Source organism: Cololabis saira, chromosome 14 (assembly GCF_033807715.1).
Source record: "Cololabis saira isolate AMF1-May2022 chromosome 14, fColSai1.1, whole genome shotgun sequence".
Classification (NCBI taxonomy): domain Eukaryota; kingdom Metazoa; phylum Chordata; class Actinopteri; order Beloniformes; family Belonidae; genus Cololabis; species Cololabis saira.
Genome location: NC_084600.1, coordinates 10,661,332 through 10,689,172, shown reverse-complemented (window position 1 = coordinate 10,689,172; position 27,841 = coordinate 10,661,332). Strand labels below are relative to the sequence as shown.

General features: G+C 38.9%; 1 protein-coding gene across 2 annotated transcripts in view; it reads left to right on the top strand.

Moving 5' to 3' along the window:
• The window catches only part of klhl13 (kelch-like family member 13), a 57,117-nt gene that overhangs the window by 2,838 nt on the left and 26,438 nt on the right, over positions 1-27,841 (top strand). The window contains exons 3-4 of one of the 2 annotated variants that reach the window (XM_061739648.1): positions 21,321-21,392; positions 26,337-26,478. In XM_061739648.1, coding sequence (XP_061595632.1) covers positions 21,321-21,392; positions 26,337-26,478 — 214 coding nt within the window. Of the gene's footprint in view, positions 1-6,470; positions 6,778-21,320; positions 21,393-26,336; positions 26,479-27,841 lie in introns of those variants that run through there. The other variant, XM_061739645.1, reaches the window with a different exon arrangement.

The following is a 27,841-nucleotide window of genomic DNA, read 5'->3' as shown; positions in this document are numbered from 1 at the left end:
TATAGTATGAACTAATATGGCTCTGCAGGTAACTGTGGGTTGATTATGTTCTTAAATTCCCGCCTACTAAGTGAATAGCACAAGTCAACAGGCATTGATGCCGTTATCCCATACGTGCAGGGGCCACTGGATTAAATTCTTGCATCGTCTTAATTGATTTTCGTTATTGTCATCCTGAAATCTTGTAAAGTAGTTTTTATGGAGACAAAACAATTACTTCTAAGCTCGTGTAAACAACACAGGGGAATCTAGTGCGTAAAGTCAGACTTGCAGATTCACAGCTTTCTATAAGAGAAGGTTGCTTTTTACTTTGAATGAATTAATTTGTGTGACTGAACATGCAGCAGAGGAGTTGACAGTGTCAAGCATTGAGAAGATATCGGAACTATGGTTGAACTGTGCAGCCTTTGTTGTCTGTTTGACGAGTATGTTTCTCACAAAAAGGAATGAATTCCATGTGAACTCAACAAAAGCACTGTCCAGTGTGGTAGTCATGATTGTGGCAAACCAAACAGATGTTTTATGATGAAGTACAGAAACTTCCAGGGTAAACAAGGCTGGAAGGACAGCTCCCACAGAAAAGAATACAGTAACTTCAATAGTAACAACAGTAAAATAACAATTTGAAGAAGATCCACTGCACACCTTTTTAATTAAAGTCTTTATTCAGCCGTGGATATGTGCTACGAATCAGGGTGTATACAATACAAAGAAAGATCTGCTACAAACGCACAGAAGGAATGGAATGACAAAGAGCTTGATTGGGGTCAGTCGCAAGATCGATGTGTCATTGCCTGAGTCGATGACATTAGTTTGGTTTATTTTGGAGATTTAAACTTTGTGATGGATAAAATGGCACAGGAGAACTTTAGTCTTACCATAGAGAATAAAATATGATTTTTCTCTTTATTTATTATATATATATATATATATATATATATATATATATATATATATATATATATATATATATATATATATATATATATATATATATATATATATATATATACAGTTGTGTGAAAAAGTGTTTGCCCCTGTGACGGCCTGCCCCTCTCCCTATTGATTGGCCATTCTGCTTCCTGGATGGAAGTTGTGGGCAAGTCGTCAGCCCAATTTGCCTCACCTGTGTGTATGTGATTTTTAATTTTTTTGCATGTTTGTCGCACTTAAATGTTTCAGATCAACAAACAAATATAATATATATTAATATAATACATATTACACAAAGATAACACAAAATAAACACAAAATGTAGTTTTCAAATTAAGGTTTTTATTATTAAGGGGAAAAAAAAATCCAAACCTATCACATCTTTGGAAAGCTGAGTTCAATTTCTGATTACTGCCACACCTGTTCTCAATCAAGAAATCACTTAAATAGGACCTGCCTGACAAAGTGAAGTAGACCAAAAGATCCTCAAAAGCTAGACATCATGCTGCGATCCAAAGACATTCAGGAAATGAGAAACAAAGTAATTGAGATATTTCAGTCTGGAAAATGTTCCAAAGCCATTTCTAAAGCTTTGGGACTCCAGCGAACCACAGTGAGAGCCATTATCCACAAATGCAGAAAACATGGAACAGTGGTGAACCTTCCCAGGAGGCCGGCCGACCAAAATGACCCCAAGACCGACAATGACGACTCATCCAAGAGTCACAAAAGACCCCAGAACAACCTCCAGAGACCTGCAGGCCTTACTTGCCTCAATTAAGGTCATTGTTCATGAATCGACCATAAGGAGCAAAAATGGCTGCATGGCAGAGTTCCAAGACTAAAACCACTGCTGAGCAAAAAGAACATAAAGGCTCGTCTCAGTTTTGCCAGAAAACATCTTGATGATCCCCAAGACTTTTGGGGAAATACTCTGTGGACTGACGAGACAAAAGTTGAACTTTTTGGAAGGTGTATGTCCCATTACATCTGGTGTAAAAGTAACAGCATTTCAGAAAAGGAACATCATAGCAACAGTAAAACATGGTGGTGGTAGTGTGATGGTCTGGGGCTGTTTTGCTGCTTCAGGACCTGGAAGACTTGCTGTGGTAAATGGAACCATGAATTCTACCAAAACATCCTGAAGGAGAATGTCGGGCCATCTGTTGGTGACCTCGAGCTGAAGCCACTTGGCTTCTGCAGCAGGACAATGATCCAAAACACACCAGCAAGTCCAACCTCTGAATGGCTTCAGAAAAACTAAATGAAGACTTTGGAGTGGCCTAGTCAAAGTCCCGACCTGTATCCCATTGAGATGCTTTGGCATGACCTTAAAAAGGCGGTTTATGCTCCAAAACCCTCCAATGTGGCTGAATTACAACAATTCTGCAAAGATGAGGCTAGAATTCCTCCACAGCTGGAAAAGACTCAACTGCTATCAGCAACAACTTGATTGCAGTTGTTGCTGCTAAGGGCCCAACCAGTTATTAAGTTTAGGGGGAATAACTTTTTCACACAGGGCCATGTAGTTTTGGATTTTTTTTTCCCTTTAATAATCCAAACCTCCTTTTAAAAACTGCATTTTGTGTTAACTTGTTACCATCCATTTTCCACCGCTTATCCGGAACCGGGTCGCGGGGGCAGCAGTCTCAACAGAGATGCCCTTTGTCTAATATTAAAATTAGTTTGATGATCTGAAACATTTAAGTGCGACAAACATGCAAAAAAATAAGAAATCAGGTAGGGGGCAAACACTTTTTCACACAACTGTATTTTTTTTTTTATCTCTTCATCTGAATTACTCAGATAGAAGTGTGGTCTTGACAGTGTCTGTTCTAAGTGAAAAGGTATAATGTTACTTTTTAAAAATACTTTTTAGAACAAAGGACAAAAGTAGCATACTGCATTAATATAATTGTTCAGATCCTTCACTTAGTTCTTGATCATAACATGTTTGTCAGCGGCGGCAGGCTCAACGTCCTTGTGAATTAGCCTGTTGGCTTGGCACACCTTTCATTTGGAGCTTTCCTCCATTCCTTTTGTCAGAAATATTCCAGGTTAACAGGTTGAATGTGGATTGTTAGTCAGAGCAACACTTTCAGGTCAATCCAGAGATGCTCTACTGTGTTCAGGTCTAGATTCTGTCTGGCTCATTCTGAGAATTAAAGACTCTTTTTGTTTGTTTAGGCTCCACAGTGATAAGTCTAGAAAATGAGAGATTAAGACCATGCGTGAACACAGCAGTTAATCCACCTGAGAATGCATTGAATGTGCATGTGCTTGGTTATAACAGTTGATGCCTCGTATTCTGTTCTGTTGGCCTATATGTTACTGCAGCAGCTTCAGAGTAGAGAAAACCCAGTGTTCATGTGGGAAAACGGCTTGTGTTTCATCACATCAGATGGTCTTGGAGTCATTTGGGTGCCTTACCTCCCAAAGGCCTGTCATGTTCCATTTTAGTTAGGACTGGGCAGCCGTGGAGGCAAACCTGAATACTAGAGCGCTGCACCGATGACTACTTTCTGAAAGCTGGATCTCCTTTGGACTTAACATAAGAAGCTTTAAGAACAAGCAGTTCCAGGGCACTCTGAATATTGTGATGGCTGGGGAGTTCCTGAAGGCCAGTATACTTTTTAAAGGACAGGATTTTGTTGTTGTTGTTGTTGTTGTTGTTGCACTTGCACAGCAGATAGGATCAATGAAATGACGTAATTGTCACCCTTCAGGGGGTACACAAGTCAAGACTGATATAATCAGAATCATGTTTATTTGGCCAGGTCAGGTCAGACAAGACATGGAATTTGACTCGGTTATTTTCGCTCAATCTACAGTAAATAGGTAATAGTAAATAGGTAATAGACAAATGACTATGAGCTCTTATTAACATATATACATTTTTTTTAAAGTGAAAGGTGCAGCAGTATGAGGTAGACATGATTAGTTGCATTGTCACAGCATATGATTGTGTTATTATAATTATTGTTATTATTATTATTATTGCACAGTGATTGATTTCTCTCAGACTCTATGAGTGATGAAAGTTCATCAGAGCAACAGTTTGGGGGAAGAAACTGTCTCTGTGTCTGGAGGTTTTGGCTACAGAGCTCTTTTTTTTTTTTTTTTATAATATTTTTTATCCCCGATTTTTTTTTTCCTATTATATCACCCAGTGCTCCTACCTAAGCTACAGTCCTGGGCATTGCCACTCTCTACCAACCCCGGGAGTTCCTGCACTGAGCTCAGGTCTCCTCCTTAACCTGAGGAGTGAGCAGGCCGCATCTTTTCACCAGACAGGGTGGGGCTTCTCTGGCTGGACGTAGCGCGTGGAAGGATCACGTTATTCTGGCTGGATCCTCCCCACCCCATCTGGCGCCCCGGTTGGCCAGAGGGGGCAGTAGAGCCCAGGACTGTGTGCATGTTTTTGTGAGAGTAGCTCACATTTGCTAACGAAGGGAACACGGGGAGAACATGCAAACTCCACACAGAAAGATCCTTTCTACAACCCTACCCAGGGTGTTGTGCTGAAGTCAACAGCTTTTGTCAGTTATGGTATCTGTCCTATAGGATATTAGAAATGCTGTGGTTGCACTCCACACACACACACACACACACGCTCACACACACACACACACACCCACACACACACACACACACACACACACACACACACACACACACACACACACACACACACACACACACACACACACACACACACACACACACACACACACACACACATGCTAACACAGCCAACGTCACATTGGGTAGCTATATGAATAAATGAATGGTTTACTACTGTAATTGTAGTAACCAAGGAATAGCTATAGTAATTATTACTCCAGTAACAGGGTCATTATAACGCATAATAAGTAGCTTGATAGCTCTAAGAGCAGTTGGAACCTGTGTGATCTGCTGAGCTAGTGCCTCTGGTTATCTGTGATTACAGTGGTACAAGCTAATGTCTGTGCTACCACACCTGCACAGCTAGTGCCTGCTCCCCTGATGTTAAGTACATTAAGCCGGGCAGACACTGTGCGATTATCGGCTCGTTTTGAGCCGATTTTCCAGTCGTGCGACTATTTTTTCGATCGGGCCGGATTTCAACCCAATCGTTGGTCGTGGCTCGTGCAGTAAACGTGGGGTGATGACGAGAGATTAACACCTCACGACGAGAGATTAACACCTCGCGACGAGAGATTAACACCTCACGACGAGCTCACGATCACAAATCAAGAGCTCGCAATAAAATCAAACTCGTTTGAAATCCTGGTCGTGCTACGACCGGATTTGCCTCATCCTTTCGCAGAGAGCATGCGCAATCTCTGATGTCACGTCAAAAAACTATTATTTGTAGTTTAAAGTGTTGCAAATTCACATTACAAATCATGTTTTAATAGCAGAAGAAAAAGAGCGCATTTCCCACGTCTGCCCAACCATACGCGTAGGGTACGCAGCGACCCGCGTACCCTACGCCGTAGGCTCTGCGTTGGCGTAACACGGAACCATAAACCAGCTTTTAGTGTGCGCTCTGTGCTGTTCTGAACTTCTCTGTTGTGCTCATTTTGCTGGGACGCCGGGTCCCTCCGCCGAGACACAACTTTTGCGGTATGCGTTCATTGTTGTGTCTAAAAATGATGCGCAGTGCCCACCCAATCAGAAACGGTACAGATATTTTGGGATTTTTTTTATATATATATATATAAAAAAATAAAATTATAAAAAAATAAAGGATCCCATAACCTTTTAGATCGGGTGGGCAGGACGCACGTTTGGGTGGGCACAGCCCACCCCTGCCTCAAAACCGGCCTCGAGTTCCAGTACACAGAAGTCCGACGGGAGGATTATGATCGTATAGGTCATCTGAGGACGACCTAGAGAGAGTGTGAGCAGACGGGTCGCATCAGAGCATCGGGTCGTACAGTGTGAGAACATAAATCGTGGGCTCTGAACTTTTGAACTCGGCGATCTAGTCGTGCAGTGTTAGATGGGGCAGTCTCAAACCATTTAAAATATTGCACAGTGTATGCCCAGCTTTAGTCTGTACCTATAACATCTTTTATTACTCTGTATAGATCAGAGGTATTGCTGGGCTATTGTGAGGAAAGTCAGTTTAACATCTTAAAATCTAAAGGCTTATGCATTGAAGCAAGTCCAAGAAGTTTTGCTTAGAGACTGAAGATGGGACAAAGCCAAGACTTCATAGAAGCTGGATGAAATTAAGACTTGTTTTTTGGGGTAAATTATTGCCTTGGATGAGTCATTAATTGGCCCTGTTGGCAGTTCATAACATGGACTGTTACGTTTTAGAAGTGTGTGTCTATTATCTCTGTTTCTCTCTTTTTTTTTTAGCATAGTAAGCCCAGAGCTGTAATATTCCTTTCTTTAACAAGGTGGCACTGTTGCTTAGCTACTGAAGGTTTCACCGATCCAGAAGGGCTGATTGGAAGGCAGGGCTTCTTCTCCCTCCTACCACCAGAGAACTGTGAATGCAGCAGGGCAAGTAGTCGCGCTGGATGCAATCTATTGGCTTCCCAGTGCTGCTGCTGCTAAAGTCACAACCCTGACAGTAGCCTGCACTGCCTTTTGCAAGTGTATTTGTGTAGCTGCTGGTGCCACCGCTGCCGCCCCCCACCCCCCCTTAAATGGTGTGGGCAGAGTGGGATGGAAGATTGCATCGGAAACCTTTTCATGGAAATGGTCTTTGCTGTTGGTACTGCTGTAACACCATTTTGGTGACAACAACATGCCGTTGAAATGGAAAAGCGGTTCTCCTGTCAGCTGGAAATTCCCAGTGCCAGTTCTTAAGACATCCAGGTCCTCACCCCTTTCGCCTGCCTACATGTGAGTAAAAGGCACTGACAATATACGATTGAAGCAGAGCATTTGGTGATAGATTTTTTTTTCTTTAGTTTATTTTTTTTTAATCATTGTAAATTAATGTGGCATAAATGTTTGTAACTCCATTTAGGAAGAAAGTGATTTAACCTCGTAGTGTGTGAAGAGGTTTTCCTTGTCCAGCAGGGTTTTTATGGATCCGTGGCACTGTGCCTTTTCTTAGCCGAAAAGGCTCATTTTGCTGCAAGTCTGGAGATGGCAAGCACCGAATCCTTGACTCTTGCTCTCCCCCTTTGGCTATGTTTATTTGGGAGCAGGGACTCAGCAGCTTGGGAGGAGCCATCCTTTGTCAGGATGTCTGGTGTGTCCTGGTTTAGAAGCTATTGTCATCTGCTACTGTTCAGGAAGGGGGAAGGGTGGAAAGGGTGTGCATCACACAGCCTCTCACCATCCTCTTTATGCCTCTTCCAAAGCGCAGTTTGACTTTTCAACGTTAACATGGCTTTGGCTTTCTCTGAGTGAGGACCAACATTTTGAAGGGGAAGGAAAAATAGTTCTCAAAGCAGCATAAGCTAGCTGATTGCCTACAGGAAATTTCACAGGCTAGAGGGGCTTTACTTGAATGGATTTTTTCTCTATTGGATTTATTGCTGTCTCCAGTTATCTTTTAGCTTCACTTATAAGCTCAGTAGCTCAATTTTCTGAATTTTACATAAACGTTTTAAGCATTACGGTAATACAGCAAGAGAAATGTATGTCCGTAACTCTATTTTATATATTATATATATATACTGTCTCAGAAAATTTGAATATTGTGATTTTCTGTAATGCAATTACAAAAACAAAAATGTCATACATTCTGGATTAATTACAAATCAACTGAAATATTGCAAGCCTTTTATTATTTTAATTTTGCTGATCATGGCTTACAGCTTAAGAAAACTCAAATATCCTATCTCAAAAATTTGAATATTCTGGGAATATTAATCTTAAACTGTAAGCCATAATCAGCAATATTAAAATAATAAAAGGCTTGCAATATTTCAGTTGATTTGTAATGAATCCAGAATGTATCACATTTTTTTTTTTTTTTTAATTGCATTACAGAAAATAAAGAACTTTATCACAATATTCTAATTTTTTCCGAGACAGTCCTGTATGTACTGTATGTATGTGTGTATGTATATTAAAGCCAAAACATGGGTAACTGTACATTTACAAACGGTAAAATGTTTGCATGTATGTACGTGACTAGAAATCTTCAAAATGTTGTATCATAGACGAGCATTGACTAAACAGTGACACTTTACAGACTCAAGTTACAAAGAATGCATTTGCTTACTGACACTATTTAGACAGTAATTATAGTTTTAATCTTTTTATCACCAGGGTAGTTGGGTTTTAAGACCCTCCTTATTGCAGACTAATTATTGACATTCACTGGTGGGGGCTCAGTGCCCAGCCTTCCCTGCCCTTCTCCACCCCAGCAGCTGGACGTGCAGGCCTGGCTCTTCCAGGGCCACTCGCGTGTTTCTGCTAGTTGTGGTCCAAGTGCATTTTCCTGATGTGGAACAATTTTACCAGCAAATACAAACTGATAAACACGCTGTATCACTGTGTTAAAAGTAGTGATGGGGCAAAAAATCGATATTGCAATATATTGTTGCGCTCTCTGTCGCAATAAATAATCGATAAACTGACAGCAAATATCGATATGGATACGGATAATGGATTTACGCGGTTGTCACCGCACTATTGTTCATGCACTTCAATTAGTCCAGCTGTACAGAGTTTACATTTACAAGACTAGGAGGCAGTGAGCTACTATACAAAATTAAGTTGCTTACTGACTTTTCAGTATTAGAAACAAAGCAGTGCACTGTCCTGGTTTATATAAAACATGTTATTAATGTTCATGCACTTTAATTAGTCCAGCTGTTCAGCGTTTACATTTACAAGCCTAGGAGGCAGTGAGGAAATATACAAATGCACTTTCTTTGTACATTGGATGAAGTGTTGGCATTGAATAAATGCATAACTACAGACGTTTTCCTTTTTATGGGTATTTTTTCTTTTTCAGTCACATATATCGTGATATATCGATGATGACATATCTTACAATATATGGAATATCATAGATATTATCGATTAACGATATTATCGTTATCGTGGGCCACATATCGCCACGGTATTGAATCCTGAGTTACCGTATCGTCCCACCCCTAGTTAAAATTGACTTATTTACAGAATATGACTCCAAAGTGTTGGTGTTTCTTCCTGCCACAGCCTCAATGAAGGCAGTGTCAGAGGGTGCAAGGATTCTGTGTACGCAGCATTCACATTATTTTTTATCACTTGACGTGGTGTGATTGCATGGAGAGGATTTTCACAGCAGGTTGTCATTTCGTCCTTTTGAAGGACTGTGAAAAACTCACGTTGCAAGGATGAGAGGACATTATTTCCGTGGCTGTGGGCAGTGGCTGCATGTGTATTGTGTACATAGTAGGTCATGTACACGCACTGGCAAGTGCAGTGTACTCCAGCTTCCCGACTCCTCCTTCCTCTGCTCTGTGTTGCTGTGCCCCAACAAGCCACCTAATCTTTTGAAACACGTATATAGTAAGCTGTGTTCTTAGGGAGGCTGATATTGGGAGGGGGGCCCAATTATAGGTTTGTCTGTGGTCAGGGAGAAGTCACTCTTTATAGGCCAGCTGTCTGCTCGGATGAAGACATTTTTAACTCGGTGCACTTAACGGTGCTGTGTTGGTAGGTTAATCTTGTATTCTAAGCAACAGACTGATGGAGGACACTGGGGAAGGAGTTTTTAGAAAACGTGGCATGCCTCATTTAATCAGTTGGGATTTGTTTACACGATGCGCTTTGTATGTTTCAATACCAGCCTATTCTATATGGGGACTGGCGAACGTCCTTCCAGAAGTGCTTAGCTCTGTAAGAACTCTGTTGGTTTCTTCTTCCTTTTTCAGTCTTCAAAATGAGCTGTCCTAATCTGACAGCGGTTCAATATTAAGCACATATTATTTTTGACCGTTGTCTTTGGTAATCACTTCTAGGAGACTTCATGTTGAGCCAGATTTCTAACTCCGGCAATGCCTTTCATATTTTTGCCGGAGACCTTTAGCACATGTCATACCCTTTTACTCTTTCTCCATGTTTTTCTTATCATGCGGGCAAAATGTAGGAAATCTAATTCTCAAAGAGAATCTAAAATCAAGAAATGATAGCTCATTTTAAAGAAAAGTGTTCCTAAACCTCCAGTATTATTCTTACCTCTTTATAGGCCCTGTTTAGAGCTGGTATTAATGTCCCAGCTGAGTGTGCCGATCACAGGTGGACAGCTCAAATAGCCCTTTTCCACCAAACCGGTTCCAGGGCTGGTTCTGGTTCTGGTTCTGGTTCTGGGCCAGTGCTGAGTTTGGAACCGGGCTTTCTGTTTCCACTGACAGAGAACTGGCTCTGGGCTAGGAATGGGCGATATTTTACCGTTCACGATATACCGTCAAAAAAATTCCCCACGGTAAGAATTTGTCATCTCGCGGTAAAAACGATAAATTCCTGTTGATGACGTTTTTGTGTGAAGCCTGAATTATGGTTCTGTGTTAAATCGACGCAGAGACTACGGCGTAACCTACGGCGTCGAACGCAGAACCATAAATCAGCCTTAATAAACATGTCAGAAGGCAGATCTGAGAGCGAGGAGCTCGTTGTTAAACGAGGCTCCAGCTCTGTTATCTGGAACTGGTTTGGATTTAAAAAGAGTGACGAGGAGCAAACATCATCTATTATATGCAGAGTCTGGAAAAAAAATAGTGAGTGCAAAGGATGGCTTTTATTTATTTGTCCCGTTTCTTTATTTATCAGGTTGTATCTTTTTTCTACTTTGTGATTTTATAAGCTAAGAAAACTTGAAGGACAACGGTACCGGTACTTTAGCTGTTTGCACTGTTATCCCACTGTTTAAGCCGATACAGTTTGAATAAATTGAATCTGTTCTTACATTTCAAACTTGTTTCATTTGAGTCATTCCAGTTTTGCAGTACAGGTGTACTAATTGAATTGGTTTTTATTAATTCAATTTAATTGGTGTAGTTTAGTAGCATTTAGTATTCTTTTAGAGCAGTGTTTTGGGGGCTCCAAAGTTAAAAAAGTGGAGTTGAATTGGTATTTTTTCTATCGTCATTTTTATCGTTATCGGGATAAGTGCCAGAAATTATCGTGATACATTTTTTTAGTCCAATACCGCCCATCCCTACTCCGGGCCAGAAGAACCGGTTCCAAGGTAGCACCAACTCTTTGCTGGGCTAGAGGAAAGAACCTCTTACGTAAGCGGAGGGGGGGGTGATTAAGACCGACGGCATTAGCAAGACTGTGAGATGGCGCCATTTTCAAATAAGTGACGGATGAATTTGGATGCAGCAAAGCATCATGGGTCTGAGGAGGAGAAACCGGACCCTTGTAAAGCGCTTGAATCTGACCTTGAAAAATGTGTAGGAGCCCTGAAAAAACACAAACAAAAAAGATATAATGAAATGTATCAAACATAATCATCCAGGAAAGAAAAGAAGTTTGTTTTGTCTGCTTTGTTGTTTGCTTTATTTTTCATTGACATTTGATACGCCTACCTCAGCTCATCATCTTTTCTTAATTCTTAATAAATCACATTTCTGTTTGATTGACGATTTTTGTTATCTTCCAGTTTATGCTTTCTCATAGCCGTTATTAGGCACAGTATTGCTGCCTCCGCCAGATAAATAAACAAGGCAAAAAGGTGTCGTCTTTGCAGGTGAAAATCATGTACCTGTTAATTTACAGATAGGGGTACCGGGTGAGATCTAATCCCTGGCTTCCTCTTCCTGGTTGTCTCTTAAAATGCATGTTAGTTAGGTGTGAAGAGACACACTTATGGCGCTTTTCCACTAGTACCTACTCAGCCCGATTCGACTCGACTCGCCTCGGTTTGGTTCTTTTCCACTAGGGGTCTAACGTGCCGAGTAGATACTTTTCTGTATCTATTCTGCCGAGGTTCTAATCGGCTGAGTCGGCTGAATCTGACATCATCACACTACAGGCCACCGATTGGTCGGGGGGTTGGAGTCAGACGACTGAGTCAGGATGTAACATCAGCAAAATAGCGACTCGCGGCTTCTTCATTTTATTTGACTGGCAATAGCAGCAAAAGTCTGTTTGGTGATCCAACTCTGAGGTGCAGATGTTCATAAACCTGGTGCTGAGGAGAGAATTAAAAAGGGATCTAGACGGGCGATAAGGAACGACCAGATCTACCAGGAACTCTGTCACTTCATAGCTGCTCACGGCTCCAGCTGACTTTTCAGCAGCACAGAGACAAACTAAAAAATATTAAAAAGCGTCGCCGCTTGAAGCTTCTCTCACTCTCATTTTTTAACTTGGTATTGAAAACAAGCCACAGACCCAGCAGCACATTTATCATCTCCTCCAGGTTCTACATCCTTAGTGTTGTTGTCTTCTCCGTTTAGATCACACAATCAAATACGTCACAGCAGCTTCACTACAACCTCCTACTTCTGCTCTGGGTATTGAAAAGAAACGAGGGCAAGTCGAGTCAAGACGAGGCTGAGTAGGTACTAGTGTAAAAGCGCCATTAGAGCTGTCCACCTGTGACCGTGTCACTTACGATGGAATTAAAAGCTACGTGCAAATAGGGCCTCAGTGCATCATCAAATGCATCCTGGGTTTATTTCGACCTGTAATCAAGGCTTGTGACTCTGGGCTGATTTTAAAAGCAGATATAAACAAGACCATATAGTCTTAAAGGTTCTACTGTTGCATTGTTGATCAATTAGATCTTATTTTCCCCGCATCATCCGTATTAAACATGTCGCCGGCTTTTGAAATTACTTTCATGAGACAAAATTTACTTGGATGTATTTTTCTTTAGAAATAGTCTTATTCAAACACATGTTGAGAACATGTAGTTAAAAGGCAGAGTTACCGGATTAAATTCCATCGAGGATCTGCGCAGATCTAAGTAGAAGGTAAGCTTTGATAGTCTGTTTAACAGATTGTTCTGAATGATGGTGCTTCACGTCTCGTGTGAATGTTAAATCCTTCCACTGCGGCTAAAATCTCCTGTGCCACTGCTACAAGATGGTTTTTGTGGTCTCTGAAGTAAATGGCTCATTAGTACATTTGTTTGAAATGTGTTTTATAAGCAACTTACATTTATTTATTTTGCAAATAAAAAAAATTATTTGTGTAAAAAAAAATAATCCTAGCATATTTGATAACTAAGATCAGACAGAGTAAGAGTTGGGTTTTTTTCAGTTAAGAATAAAGATATTTCTTTGACTTTGAACATCAACTATAATTGACAAGATACATTTTTCTTGTTTAAAATACATAAAACTTGAATCTGTCTTAAGGGTCTCGCCAGATATATCACATCATAAGTTAATTGGACTCAGTCGGGGTTGATATGTTGGTAATGAGGTTAAATCTCATACTTTTTACAGCCTGTGTGATTGTACTCCAAAGAATAATGAAAGGGAAAATAAAGGGATTGATTTATAAATGATTATCTTGACATAAATGTTGAATTATTTGTTACTCACAGGTGTGTTGGCTTCCTCATGGCATCATAAAGGTCTAGCACATAAAAAGAGATATTTCGTGTGCATGAATTAATGTTACTGATCAGTCATCATAGTGTTGGGAAACAAGACAGAAGTAAAGCAGAAATTGCTTTATTTATTCTAAATCCATGTCAGATCTTCTTGTGTGCACACACAGAAAAGCAGCTTAAGATGCAATCTGCTGGAAAATAGTTTTTGAGCTTTTAATTCACCTGCCCTTTGGAATGTACATTCAGTTCCTGCTGACTTGTGGCCACTTTGCAGGAAAGGAAATGGCCTCCCAGGGATCACTCTATTTTCACTGAAAGGCCGCAGGGGAGGCATGGGTTGTCTGGCAGGCATCGCATCAAGCGTGTTCTCTCACTTAGAGTGTCATCTGTGCTCTCCTGATCACATGATTACTCACTCTTCTACCCCAAAATCAAGTGATGAAAGTTGAAGTGGTTTCACCAAACGCTTGACGAGTCTGTCCATGTCATGTCTGATTAAAAATAAAACACAAAAAAGCGTGATGCCTTGTAGAGGTTGAACTCTACGGAAGAGTATTAGGGCCATGCAGGAGAAAAAATATTTGAGAGGAGAAGATTTTTTTTTTTATTGTGCACTTCGAGAAAAAAGTCGAAATGTTGAGATTAATGTTGAAATACAATTTCAAGAATAAAGTCGAAATTTTGTGAATAAAGTCGAAATTTCACTTTTTTTCTCAACATTTTGATTTTCTTTCTCTAAATTGTACTTCAATATTCTCGACATTTTGACTTTTTTCTCGACATTTCGACTTTTTTCTCGACATTTCGACTTTTTTCTCGAAATTGTACTTCAAAATTAATCTCGACATTTCGACTTTTTTCTCGACATTTCGACTTTTTTCTCGACATTTCGACTTTAATCTCGACATTTCAACGTTAATCTCGACATTTCGACTTTTTTCTTGAAATTGTACTTTAATATTATTCTCGACATTTTGACTTTTCTCTCAACATTTCGACTTTTTTCTTGACATTTCGACTTTTTTCTCGAAGTTCATAATAAAAAAAAAATCTTCCTCCTCTAAAACATTATTTTTATTTTTCTCCTGCCTGGCCCTAATACTCTTCCGTAGAACTCTTCTATTGAATCCATCTAATTAGCTTTGCCAAACCAGTTGGTGTTAACTTTGCAAAATAATTAAACAAGTCTAAATAATTTTTTTTTCTTCCATGTTTAAAGACTGGATTGTAAACACCTTTTAGCCCGAAATGCCCTCACATCCAAGCTAGCTTGGAGCACTGATCCTGATGCAGCTGAGGCAATGAGACCCTTGACTTCTTTTTCTGTTATCTGAGTCTGTTAAAAAAAATTGGGTACTAGAAGGTGTAAATTTGTTTTGTGACTTTTTAAGTGTAATCATCAACTATATGAGTCGTTAGCTCGGGGGACATGGGGATGCTGTTTTATTGAAGCCATTTGTGTGCAACAATCATGTTTGTTTAGTCTGGTGCAGTGCAGTCTCTGTTCACAGCTGAGCCAACTGAACTGTGAAGTGAACAGATTGGCTCAGTAAGTAATCTTGTTCATTCATCAAAAATATTTTTTATCATTTGTAAACCACGCACAACAGATATCCCACCATGACACAGTATTATATGCGGATCGGAAGGTCAGTACATTGGGGTCATTAGCCCGAGAGTGGGAACAGGACAGATAGTTCGGCGTGCAAATTGAGGCCATGGGCTATTAGTGCATGTAAGCATGGCCTGGCCTGTCTTAACAGTGGGAAAATGGCTAATGTAAGCCAGTCCCCTCTTTTTGCACTTTGTTGCCGTGGTCTTTCCTGTCGGTATAAAGATTTCTCCCATCTTTCCCACCAAAGCTTATTCCCCAATATCTATTTGCTCTACTTGCATAGCTGCACATTCTGAGGCTGTAATTGGCCTCAGGCTCATGTAATGGATATGTAGCACATCAGAATGGTCAAGGTAATTAAATATGGAAACCATATTATCGCTGACCTATCCAATTGTGGCAGGATTTGCTATTACCCATGCATACTTATTTGGATAGTGACAAATTAAGCTCCTTTGTATGCAAAGCTATGCCTCTTCCTATTTGAGTGCTGGGAATATCATGCTGACACTTACTCCTTTACTGTTTTTTAAATATCTCTTGCCCCTTTGTCCAGAATGATATATTTTGTCCATTTCATGTCCTCTGCGTAGCGTGTATACATTGAACAATTACAATATCCAGTTGCTACGGTGGCCGAGACCCGCCATTGCTGAAAATGAAAGAAACGCTGAAAATAAAAAGAAACGCTGCTGCAAATAAAATAAACGCTTTGCAAATAAAAGAAACGCTGCAAATTAAAGAAACGCTGCAAATATAAAGAAACGCCGCTGCAAATAAAAAAAAAACGACACAAATAAAAAAGCCACAACGGAAGTGAATTACCGGGGACTATTTTTGCCGATGCACCCGTGTTGCACATTAAAAATTACACGTAGCGACGTTGAACACTAACCTTTTCACTTATTTTCTCGTTCGTTGTTCTTCTTATTCCTCGCTCTTCTTATTTCTTCCTTTTTTACTTACGTCCTCTTCGTCTTCTTCTTCTCCTCTCACGTAGAAAACACCGGTGCATCAGCAAAAATAGTCCCCGGTAATTCACTTCCGTTGTGGTGTTTTTATTTGCGTCGTTTTTTTTTTAATTTGCAGCGGCGTTTGTTTTTATTTGCAGCGTTTCTTTAATTTTCAGCAATGGCGGGTCTCGGCCACCGTAAGTTGCAATACAGTTAAATCCATGGTTAGATATTTCTTTAAAACAACAATGCAACGTTTCTATTCAAACTGTTGTCTAGCTGTAGCTGTCTGTTTGGGTACACATACTAAATCTTGTTGGGCTGAGTTTTCTCTACGTTCTTTAAATAAACTAAGTATTTTCTTTCCATATTGCCAGAGTGCAGCTTTCCCAAGCAGATGTTGGGCGGAAGTGCTTTAAATGTAGACAGAGACACCAAGTTTCTTTTGATGAACAGTGACCTTTACCTGCTCTTTGTAATTTAATTACAGACTTGTCGCATGCACAGGCAGCTGTGATTATTACCAGAGATTGAAACAATTACCTGGATATTGTGGATAGTTTGTCTTAGACAAATTGAACAGCAAATACAACCTTTACTTGAGCTGTACTTCATTATGTCCCCTGCATGTTCATTTTCAAATCACTCTTCAATTAAAGGCTACAAAGGAAGCCATGCTCAGATTTAAAATGAGAAGTTCATGTTTTGCATTCAGGCATTAAAAAGCATAAATGAGTTCGGGACACAGTTTCACAAATAGTCTTTATGAAATGCAAACTCTATGAACTGGACCATAAAGAAAATTGAGCACTCAATAGATTATGAATACTTATGTATTTTGGTTCATTAAAAATGATTTTAGTTTTTAAAATTAATGTAGTTACGTTATGTGTTATCACTAAATACAATATTGCATTTTAGAAGCACCAGGAAATGTTTGATGGTCTAGAGATGGTGCAAGGACAGAATTTCAAGGCTATCTACCATTCAATTTGCCCAATTTTTTTTATGCTTTAATTTATTAGAAGATATTCAATATAACATAACAGCTTTTGAATCTAGTCATATCATATTTAGATAGCAGTTTTTAGTTTTTATCATTTGTCTGTGTATTCATTGTTTATACTAGTGAAAGGTATTAAAAGGTAGTTGTATTGAATAAGTTCTTGAGTACAACTGCAACATTACATGTTTTGTGCAGGTTGGCACATTGCTTGATTGCATTTCAGTGCTCAGTGAGCTCAGTGAAACGCCTCCTGCCTTGCTTCGCTCACTTTTCGTGTGATTCACTTATATTCATTAGACGAACTGTGGGGACCAAGTAGTTGCCATTTATTTATGCCATTTCTTCGGCCGTTAATGCGGCCTGAACCATAACGTGCACCCAGGTGTGTTATACATCAATATCTGCGTCTCCATCCTGCGACGATGCGCATTACTTTTCTCAGTCAAAAGCGTTACCGTGGCGACGATAGATGCCAAAAAGCGCGCCCACCTTCATCTGTGTAGCAGTGCGAGTGCCACGGGGGCCCGACCGACAGGATGGAGAGACACGGAGTTTCGTGCAGACCCTTTTATTAACTCAAATCACCCAAGACAGACGTGCGCAGCAGAACCTTCTTCACAGCAGACGAGACCTTTGCTGCTGTGCAGCTATGCCTTATGAAGGCTGGCAGGGTGGAGAGGCTGATTGGGCCCACCTGTGCCCTAATCAGCCTGAGTGGCTGCAGCTCCTCCACCCTGCCACAATCTGATTGGTCGTGGGTGGTGTCATCGGACTCGGTTTTGAGTCCTTGAACATAATTGGTGCAAATTAGCCCCGCTCCTTCTTCTGATTGGTCGATATGTGATATTTCCTATTTTCTGCGATAACTTTTGAATGGTTTGACATAAAGAGTCGTGGGTGGTGTCATCGGACTTAGTTTTGAGTCCTTGGCTTTTATTGGTGAAAATTGCACGTGCGAGGGCCCGTTTATCGCTGCTTGCAGCTTTAATTATTATTATTATTATTATTATTATTAATATTATTATTATTGCACAGTGATTAATTTCTCTGAGACTCTATGAGTGATGAGAGTTAGGTTTCTGCACAGATATATTTCTTGTAAATAAAGCACTAGAAAGGTCAAACTTGGTTCCAGTGTGGCATTTTATTTGATTAATTCTTTTTTTTTTGGTGACCTTTTTCTTGAGGGTTTCACCAGTCATACCCTGTGTATCATTCTGCTTCCCCCATACTTCACCCTAGGGAAAGGATTATCTATGCAGTGAGTACTAGGCTACACACTGTTTTGTTAACAGAGGTTGTATTTCTGCAGTCAAAATGAATTTTTTCTCATCAAATCTATAGATTGTATATCGAGGATGAACGCGTGATAAATATGGCCATTGAAATGTCCCCTTCAGCTTTTGATTGCCTTTTTGAAGCCTTGAGTGTAACATTTTCTCAGGAGACACTTTTGCTGGTTATTAGAAGGAATCTTATCGCGAAGCACTTCCACTGTGCCTTCACTCTTCAAACTCAAAAACATGTCAATTTTTTATAGTCTACCCTGATAGCTAAATCCATTCCCCCTCGTGCGCCAAGTCCAGAAACAGCTTTCTTTCTGTAGCCTGCTGATTCAATCCTTGTGCTTGAGTGGCTTCCTTTTAGCCATATTACCTTTTTAAACCCTGATTGATCAAATGATTGATTTTGGTATTTCTCCATAACTTTACAGAGGACCTCATTACAGAAGAGTATTAGGGCCAGGCAGGAGAAAAATAAAAATAATATTTTAGAGGATGAAGATTTTTTTTTTCATTATGCACTTCGAGAAAAAAGTCGAAATGTCGAGATTAATGTTGAAATACAATTTTGAGAATAAAGTCAAAATTTCGTGAATAAAGTTGAAATGTTGAGAAAAAAGGCGAAATTTCGACTTTATTCACGAAATTTCGACTTTTTTTCTCGAAATTGTATTTCAACATTAATCTAGACATTTTTACTTTTTTCTCGAAGTGCACAATAAAAACAAATATTTTTTCTCCTGCATGGCCCTAATACTCTTCCGTACCTCATAACATTTCCATCATTTAATAATTTTTTTGATTACTCTGATCAAGGGCTAGATGATTAGGAAAAAGGAAAAAGTGTACCTCAGATTGACACAGTTGATCAATAAACTAATTAAATAACTCCCGTTTTAGAGTAAATTTTATGATCTACTAAAGACTGTGTAGTAGTCCCATGTTTTTTTTGTTCCTTAAATATAAAATCTCCATTTAAAAAAACAAAAAAAAAAAAAAGTAAACTTGAGTAATTTTTTTCCCATCAGTTCTGCACACATTGATTTACATTTTCTGTTTTTTTTTTTCTAACTTTGACCTTCCTTAGTCCAACCAGCCATCATATTTTTTTTTCTTCTTTTAATAGAAATACTAGTCTGGTTTCTCACAAATTCAGATTTGCTTTCCAGGGAGCAGTACCAATGGATGAAGATGAAACTGCCTCTGGATGCCATGGAATAGGCCGACAACCAGTCAGAGAAATGAATCATGTGACAGAGGCAGAATAAGAGCAAATGGCTATGACCTGCCAGACTAGGAGACTCTCTTCTGGGCTATAGTCATACAGTATTATTTGTTTTAATTAATTACTCTTTAAATCAGTTGTCAATGTGCTATCAAGCAGCAAGAGTATTTGAGGAACTAAGGCTTCCAGATTTTAATTAAGCATAAGATCAAGCATAGGGCTCCTTTCATAATGTCAAATATAAAGGGCATTTGCCTTAATCTATAATTTATCACTTCAGATTCAGCGTGTGATTAGTGTTTTGTGTTAGAGCAGTTTAATAAAAACACATGATGAAACTGCTTTGATCATTTCCTGACGTTAGCATACCCTCTAGGCTTCATCTGAATCATAGTGCAAGTTTAGTATGAGTTTTCATCAATCCTCAAGTCCAGACTCCATTTAAGTTTCAACCTGCAGCAACATGCTGCTGCATGTTAAACTAAGCTATGATATTTGGTTATCATTTACCATTGGTAGTGTTTTTTTAGTTTACTTTTTGGGGTCGTATTCTTAGGTTTTAGAAACTGTTTTTTCCACCGGTCAGTCCTACACTAAGGCCCTGTCTTAATACCCACTACCCCTACTTTTCAGCACCTGAAACCTACTAAACCTACTTTTACCCCCTAAATTTTGCGCATTCCCGTGAGGGTAGTGGTGTCCCAATTCCTCTTTTCACCTAGGGGTAGTGGAGAAAACTAGTGTAGTGGCTATGAATCTGTCCCTACAATGCTCACTAGTTCAACTAGGGCCAGAAAAATTTCCCAGAATGCTTTTCGTCGTCATTTGCGGACTGAATCAAAAAAAAAAACATGGCGGACATTTCTTATTTTTTAGTGAATAAAATCAATATTTTGAGTTAGTTTCTGCATAAAAATGCGTTTTGATTACATTTCTAGCGAGAAATATATGTTTTACTTTCATAATATTCACTCAGTGAATGTACATAATCACTCGTTTGCCCGTTGTTGGGAAGTCTTTTTCAAACCTCTCCAGAATAAAGGCTGATTTATGGTTCCGCATTACACCAACGCAGAGCCTACTGCGTAGCTTACGCGGCGACGCGCGCCGTATGCCGTACCCTACGCCGTAGGCTCTGCGTCGATTTAACGCGGACCCATAAATCAGCTCCGGAGCCGGCAGGCAGAAATCGCGAAATTTTCGGAGCAAATTTCTTAACAGGCGCAGCTACAACTGTTAGATTTCATCTATTAAACCAACATTTATCTTCCTAAATGATTTATTTCAGCCAGCGGTAATTCTCCACAGAGCTACAGGTTTCTCCCCGGGACGACGGCGCAGGTTGACCCGGCCGTGAGCTGCTGCTGCCCCGGACCGGCGGCTCTTCTCCGAAAACATCGGATCAAATCTTTTTAGGCGTTATTTGGATAAACTGAGCTCAGGTTGGGGATCTTAACGGTTACTTTTACGCCTGAAAAAATATTAAAACTTAATAAAGTGGCATATTAACAGCGCTACAGCTGAAATTAAAACAGCTTTTGGCTCTCAGCTTCCTGATTTTAGGGGTGGTGCTGAAAGTAGGAGTAGTGGGAGTATTGGGACAGACCTGGGAAGATTTCAAGTGCCCTAAAATCTGTGGCTTCTTTTTTAGGGGTAGTGGTAGTGAGGGAGGGCTAGTGGTAGAAAGTAGGGGGTGTATTGGGATTGGCCCTAACACTTGATGATAATTGCCTTCAAGCTGTCACTGGTTCGTGATGTAATCGCTGTTCAGTTCCTGTTCTCTTGAGTAAAAGCAGACCGTTTAAACTGGATTCTGTAGCTATTGTCTCTTTTGTTTCGTTCCGGCAGCCACCGGCACTCGTTTATGGTCTGGACTACCCACTCTCTCCTGGCTGCCTGTCCCACTTACCACCTGATGGGGTAAACGTACAAGTACATGCCTGTGCTCTGTGTCCGTGTGATGGTGACGGCTGTTGCAGCCGTTGGTGTTTTAGTGGTAATGGTGTTCACGAACTCCTGCTAGATCACCCTCTCCTTTTGTACCAATCCTATGCTTTTGTCATTTAGAAGAAAATCCTACCTTAGTGTTGATTATCAAGGTTTTTCTGTTATAGACCTTCAGTTTGAGTAGTCAGATTACATGCTTCTGACTAGATTTCCTTGACTTTTGTGGTCGTAGTGTTTTCCATATTTTTGTGTGTATTTTATCTTCGCTGTTAATGTATCCTCTTTGGTCTTCCTGTGTTTCAGTTTAGCATGCGAGTGGCATGACTGGTAGCTTCAACCTTATCTTCTCCAATTGTTTACCCTTCAGATACCCTGAATGTCTTTTAACGAATGGTTGAAGTCTAGAGCAAAGATAGACATCGACTTTAAGTTGGCTGACATTTTTTGTTGTGTTTAGGTGCAAAGATGTGAAGTGATGGGAGATGACACAAAATGTTTGATCAGTCAGCTTTTGTTGGTCTTGTGGGTTCCTTCAGCCTACCCAAGCACTAAAGTGACGTTCATTTGAAAAGAAAAGAGAAGGATTGCTTCCTCCCCACAATTCCCGGCCTTCTAACATTTATGTTAGCTTGAACAATATGCCAAATCTCATAAAAATCCTTTTTTCTTCACATCAGTGAATTTGTCTCTTTTTTTTTTTTAAACACCACAATATGAAGTAAAAATAGCACTGACATTTCTGTTCTATGCTCAAAAAACATCCAGGTGTCTTTAAAATAACTACCTTACAGGACTGTCTCAGAAAATTTGAATATTGTGATTTTCTGTAATGCAATTACGGTACAAAAACAGAAAAGTCATACATTCTGGATTCATTACAAATCAACTGAAATATTGCAAGCCTTTTATTATTTTAATATTGTTGATCATGGCTTTCAGCTTAAGAAAACTCAAATATCCTATCTCAAAAAATTAGAATATTCTGGGAATCTTAATCTTAAACTGTAAGCCATAATCAGCCATCACAATATCACAATATTCTAATTTTCTGAGACAGTCCTGTATATTGTCATAATTGATCATGCAGTTCCGGTATGGAGATGCTTTTGTGTTATTTAAAGGATGGCCCTCAAAGTTTCATGCTGAAGTTTATTTCAATAGCATCCCGATACTCAGGTAGGCCTTGTACTCTTTATGTTATGTTCATTAACAAGTAACTAAACGTTTCTGAAAACTTGCAGACTTTATTTGAGCACATATGCCAAAGTGTACGGCTGTTGATTATTTGTTTGTTTGTTTTGTTTGTTTGTTTTATTGTTTGCACTCGTAAAAAGGAACATTACACAGAGGAAACAAGTTAAGAAAAGATGTGCAGGAGAGGTCATAAAAACCCCAAAGGGCTTATAAGCGACTACCCCCCCCCCCTCCTAAAAACAAGAAAAAATTAAAAACAATAATTCACAAAACCATATAAGCACAATCCATAGGCCTTTACAGTATAACTGATAACTGCTTCAGAATACAATTAAATAGCTTAGAAATATATTTTAATAATGGTGAATGAAAAATACAGATATATTAAAAATCTATAAACTTTTTTTCAGCTTTCTTTTGAATGCAGATAATGTTTGCATGTTTCACTTAGATGTTTTAAACTGTTCCACAGCACAACACCTTCATACCTTGTTGGCTCTTACAATAAAACCACTTCTTCTTTTTCTTACTTTATAAGTGTTGTTTTTATATGAATATGGGTCTTTTTTGAATTGACACAGCTCAGAGAGGTTAAATTGGGAGGAATAGGAAACGTGTGTTGGTAATTTAGAATATGGGATGGCTTATATTCTGGTGCATTAATAAACATTGACAGGAGCTGGAGCTGGAACGTTAAAAGTAATCTCATGTCTGTTTCATTTAAATGTTTTAAACTATTTATTTGATAATAAATAGCGTAATCATATCCATTCAAAGGACATTAAAACTGTCCATACAGATGATAAAACCACTTGCAGATCAAATGGTTGGCATGGAGTTTCAGTTACTTCGTTGCATAAATAGTTTATCCAAAAACAATTGGTCCTCTACATTTGACAAGTGCTTCCTGTTCATCAGCCCGTCTGAAGACAGCAACGTGGCTCTTTTCTGCATGTCTTTCCACTTAACTTTCTCCCTGTTTTCTGCTCAAATACTATCAATAAAGGCTACTAATGCCACTAAATCTTAAAGAAATGCTGAATTATCCCTGGATATGGACCAAGGATGCAGCCTTCCTCAGAGTCTTATTTATTCTTTCTTTACCCTTGAAAGTGTTCTGGAAACATCCCACTTTGCTGTACAGGCTGGTGATGACTACAAAACAACATTCATTGTTACAATAAGGTGTTCGGCCTCCATATGGCAGCTAAACAAGATTTGATGCACCCCGAGATTGATTCTGCAAGTCTCCAGAACGCCACTAGAGGAAAGAAACCCCCCCCCCCCCAAAAAAAGGTTCCTTATTTGCTGCTCTGATGGGGGTTGACCGTGCTGCCCCGTAGGTGTTTAACTGGACTCTGCTGCTATTTATTTATTTTTTTGTGATCAACAGTTTTTTATTATTTTGTTGATGCATACAATTAATCGGACAATTATGAACGTAATTGTATAGCAAAAACCTTTACATAAACCCTGTATCGATCCAACAAGACGACAATAACACAACAGGACAAAACAAGCAAGACAAGAAAGACAAAAAAAATAAATGTTCAGTCAATATCCAGTTCTTTCAGGGTTTTTTTTGGCATGTGTCCATATTTTTAATGTCCTGGGCCCCGCACCATGAATTCTTGCCACTGAAAGTTCCATATTTTGGCATTACTATAAATTACTGGAACAATATCGGAGTAATACACAGGGGACATGGAAGGTAATAAATAGTGTAATTAGAAAAGGTAAGGACAAAGCAGACTATCCTACTTATTTTATGAAGGATAAAAAAAACAACTAAATAATCCAAAGGAAATAGTCAATGAGTTTAATATATACTTGTCAAATGTGGGTTATAACTTGGCAAATGAGATTGTGGAGCCTGCAAATAAGGAAGGCTTAGTAGATCTAGTTGAACGAAATTATTATACAATTTATATAAGTGAAGTTAAAGAAATAGATATACTTGATATAGTGCATAATTTCAAAGATAAAAAGTCTGCTGATTGGACAGAAATAGATATGTCATTAGTTAAATATATTATAGTAAACATAGTAAAACCCCTGACCTATATATGTAATCTATCATTTCAAACTGGAATTTTCCCAAATAAAATGAAAACCTCCAAAGTAATACCCATTTTCAAAAACGGAGATAGACACCTTTTTAATAATTACAGACCAATTTCCTTACTGTCTCAATTCTCAAAAATAATAGAACATTTGTTTGTCAATAGACTTCATAAATTCATAGATAAACACAATCTGCTGAGCAATAATCAATATGGGTTCAGAGGTAATAGGTCCACCTCAATGGCTGTGATGGAACTAGTAGAGGAAATTATAATAATAATAAATATAAATATCGAGGAAGGGGAATATACAGTGGGGGTGTTTATTGACTTGCTGTCTCTATATCTCAAGTAAGATGCTTTCTGTCACAATCAGACTCTGAAAAGTTGGTTCATGCTTTTATCTCCAGTAGATTAGATTATTGCAATGCACTTTTTGATGGACTAACAAAGCAAGTGTTACATAAACTCCAGCTTATTCAAAATGCTGCAGCCAGAATTCTAACCAAAACCAAGAGGTATGAACACATCACTCCTGTTTTATCCTCTCTTCACCGGCTCCCTGTTAAACAAAGAGTAGATTTTACTTCTTATTGTCTTTAAATGTATGAATGGCTTAGCTCCCTCCTACATGGTTGACATGCTGAATACATACTGGACAGATCCCTTAGATCATCAAATAAGAGTTTCTCATCATACCTAGAATTGACACTAGATCTGCTCATGGTGTTTTCAGTCACTACTACACTCTCTGGAATTCCTTTAGGCAGGAACTAAGCCCTATTTCAAACGCAGACTAAAAACGTACCTTTTTGTACAGGCTAGAGTCTAAATGATTGGCTGAGTTATAGCATTTTTGTTATAATGGAATTATTGTTGTTATTGTTGTTTTTCTCTTGGCATACTTTTTTCTGTTTCTGTTATTGTAAACCTGTAATTTTGTTTGTTTGTTTATGTATTTGAGTACATTGAGTTGATGCTCGTCGTATGAAATGTTCTATATAAATAAATGTGCCTAGCCTTGCCTTGAAAGCAGTTCTATCAGCATTCTGGGAGCTGATTGGTCCTTACAGCATCATTAGCTGACAATACTTGCTGTTAAATCTCAATATAATACTAGTATTAATATTTTGCATAACTACACAGTCATATAATTCCTGCAACAGCTGAAAAAACAGTTTTAATAACACTAACCCAAATCCATATCGGAATTAAATCGAATCAAATCTTGATAATCAATTCTGAATCTTAAGAATCGGAATTGAATGAATTCTTGACATTTGAATCGATCCCCAGCCCTGAATATTGCATATTTTCTTAGATTTTCCGTCTTTTTTTTTTTTTTTAGCATATCAAAAAAGAACACTTTTTAAATGAAATTCAAAAGCTTGTAGTCCCACTGAAAATAGTTCAGTCAAAGGGTGACTATATGTTTTTTCGTTTCCCTTTACCGCAGTTTTTCCCCACTTGCTCAGTCTCGCAGACCTTCACTTTTTAGGACACAGTTTGTACAACAATTAGGTTACTACCACTAAAATGTCCTTTTATAAAATGTCACTTTGAAAACGTATACGTCCTACTTTCTGTAAGCGAAGATTAGAAAGAAAAAAACGGTGCTTGCAACCTTCATTTGAAGTTCTGTCCCTTGTGTTTGTGACAGATCTCTGGTGGAGGACGACGACGCTCACATGAAAGTGGCTCTGGGCTATGGTGACATGGGCATTTCTGCTCATCTTCAGGCATCCAAGACTGGAAACACTCGCTTTTTCACAAGCAACACACACAGCTCAGTGGTTCTTCAGGTGAGAGATTGTTAGTGTTACATCAGGTTTACATCAGAAACAGTTTAACCTTTTCTTTTTCCTGAGGAATCCAAGAGTAGGACGCTCTGCCACGTCTCCTGCCACGCAACCAGTACTGGAGTTGAGGGGGGATGAGGGGGGATGAGGGGGGATGGCATCCCCCCCTGAAATAAAAACAGTCAAAATCATCCCCCCTGTAAAACTGCCATCCCTCCTTTCCATCCCTTATGTCATTTCATCAATGAATGTGGTTTTACTGCTATTTCAACATTTAGAGTCATCACCAGAAAAATAACTTATTTGACAATTTTCACCTGTTTCAAGTACATTTTCACTTGAAATAAGTAGAAAAATCTGCCAGTGGGACAAGGTTTATCTTCTTATTACAAGCAAAACAATCTTGTTTTCCTGGCAGATTTTTCTACTTATTTTAAGTGAAAATCTATTTGAAACAGGTGAAAATTGTTGTTTTTTCCAGTGATGAGTCTTGTTTTAAGTGTAATGAGATTTTTTTACTAAAATGAGACATTTTAACTAGAAATAAGACTATATTCTTGTTAAGATTTTGAGTTTTTGCAGTGATCCATTTTACTTATCCTGTGAAGGACAGAGTCATATTGAAGTTCAGAAAAGTGTTTTTTATTGTTGTGTTTTGATGTATTTGATGTAAGCCCAGTGGATATTTAAAGCTTACAGAATGTTGCATTTAACTGCTGCTATGTCATTCCTGCAATATTTCTGCAGCTGTTTTGGTCAGTGTTATTATTTGTAATATATTATAATATTTGTAATCAGCACAAATTAGCTGTCCCCATATGATAAAATCCACCATCCCCCCTGATTTATTTTTACAACTCGAGTACTGCACGCAACAGACTAACATATTTGTTCTTACTGGATTTATTTGTAACAAGTGGTAGCTGCTGCATGTGACGCCATTGGCTCAGTTGTTTAAAACTGTACAAACACCAGCACCCCAGCGTATTCCTGGGAGTCCCGGGAGATTTCAACAACGCCTCCGTCTCTGCTACACTTCCAACTCTCCACGAGTATATCACATTCATATTTTTATGTGTATTTATTCATATATTCTTTCTCAGTACTAAAATGCTATCACTTCCTTTTAGGGAATAGTAAAGTATTAATAAAACCAAAATTGCACCAGAAAGCCCATTGCATAAATTATTGGTTACAATTTTTGAATATGTTGGTTAAAGTTTAAGTAAAGGGATTTAGTGTTTGTGTAATCTGATGTGAGGAGTGAGCACAAGCTGACTCATGATGTGGAGATCAAACAGAATAGTTAAAGGGAGCGACTCTAATTCAACATTGGGTTTCTACATCGGATGTTGCGTTTTTATTT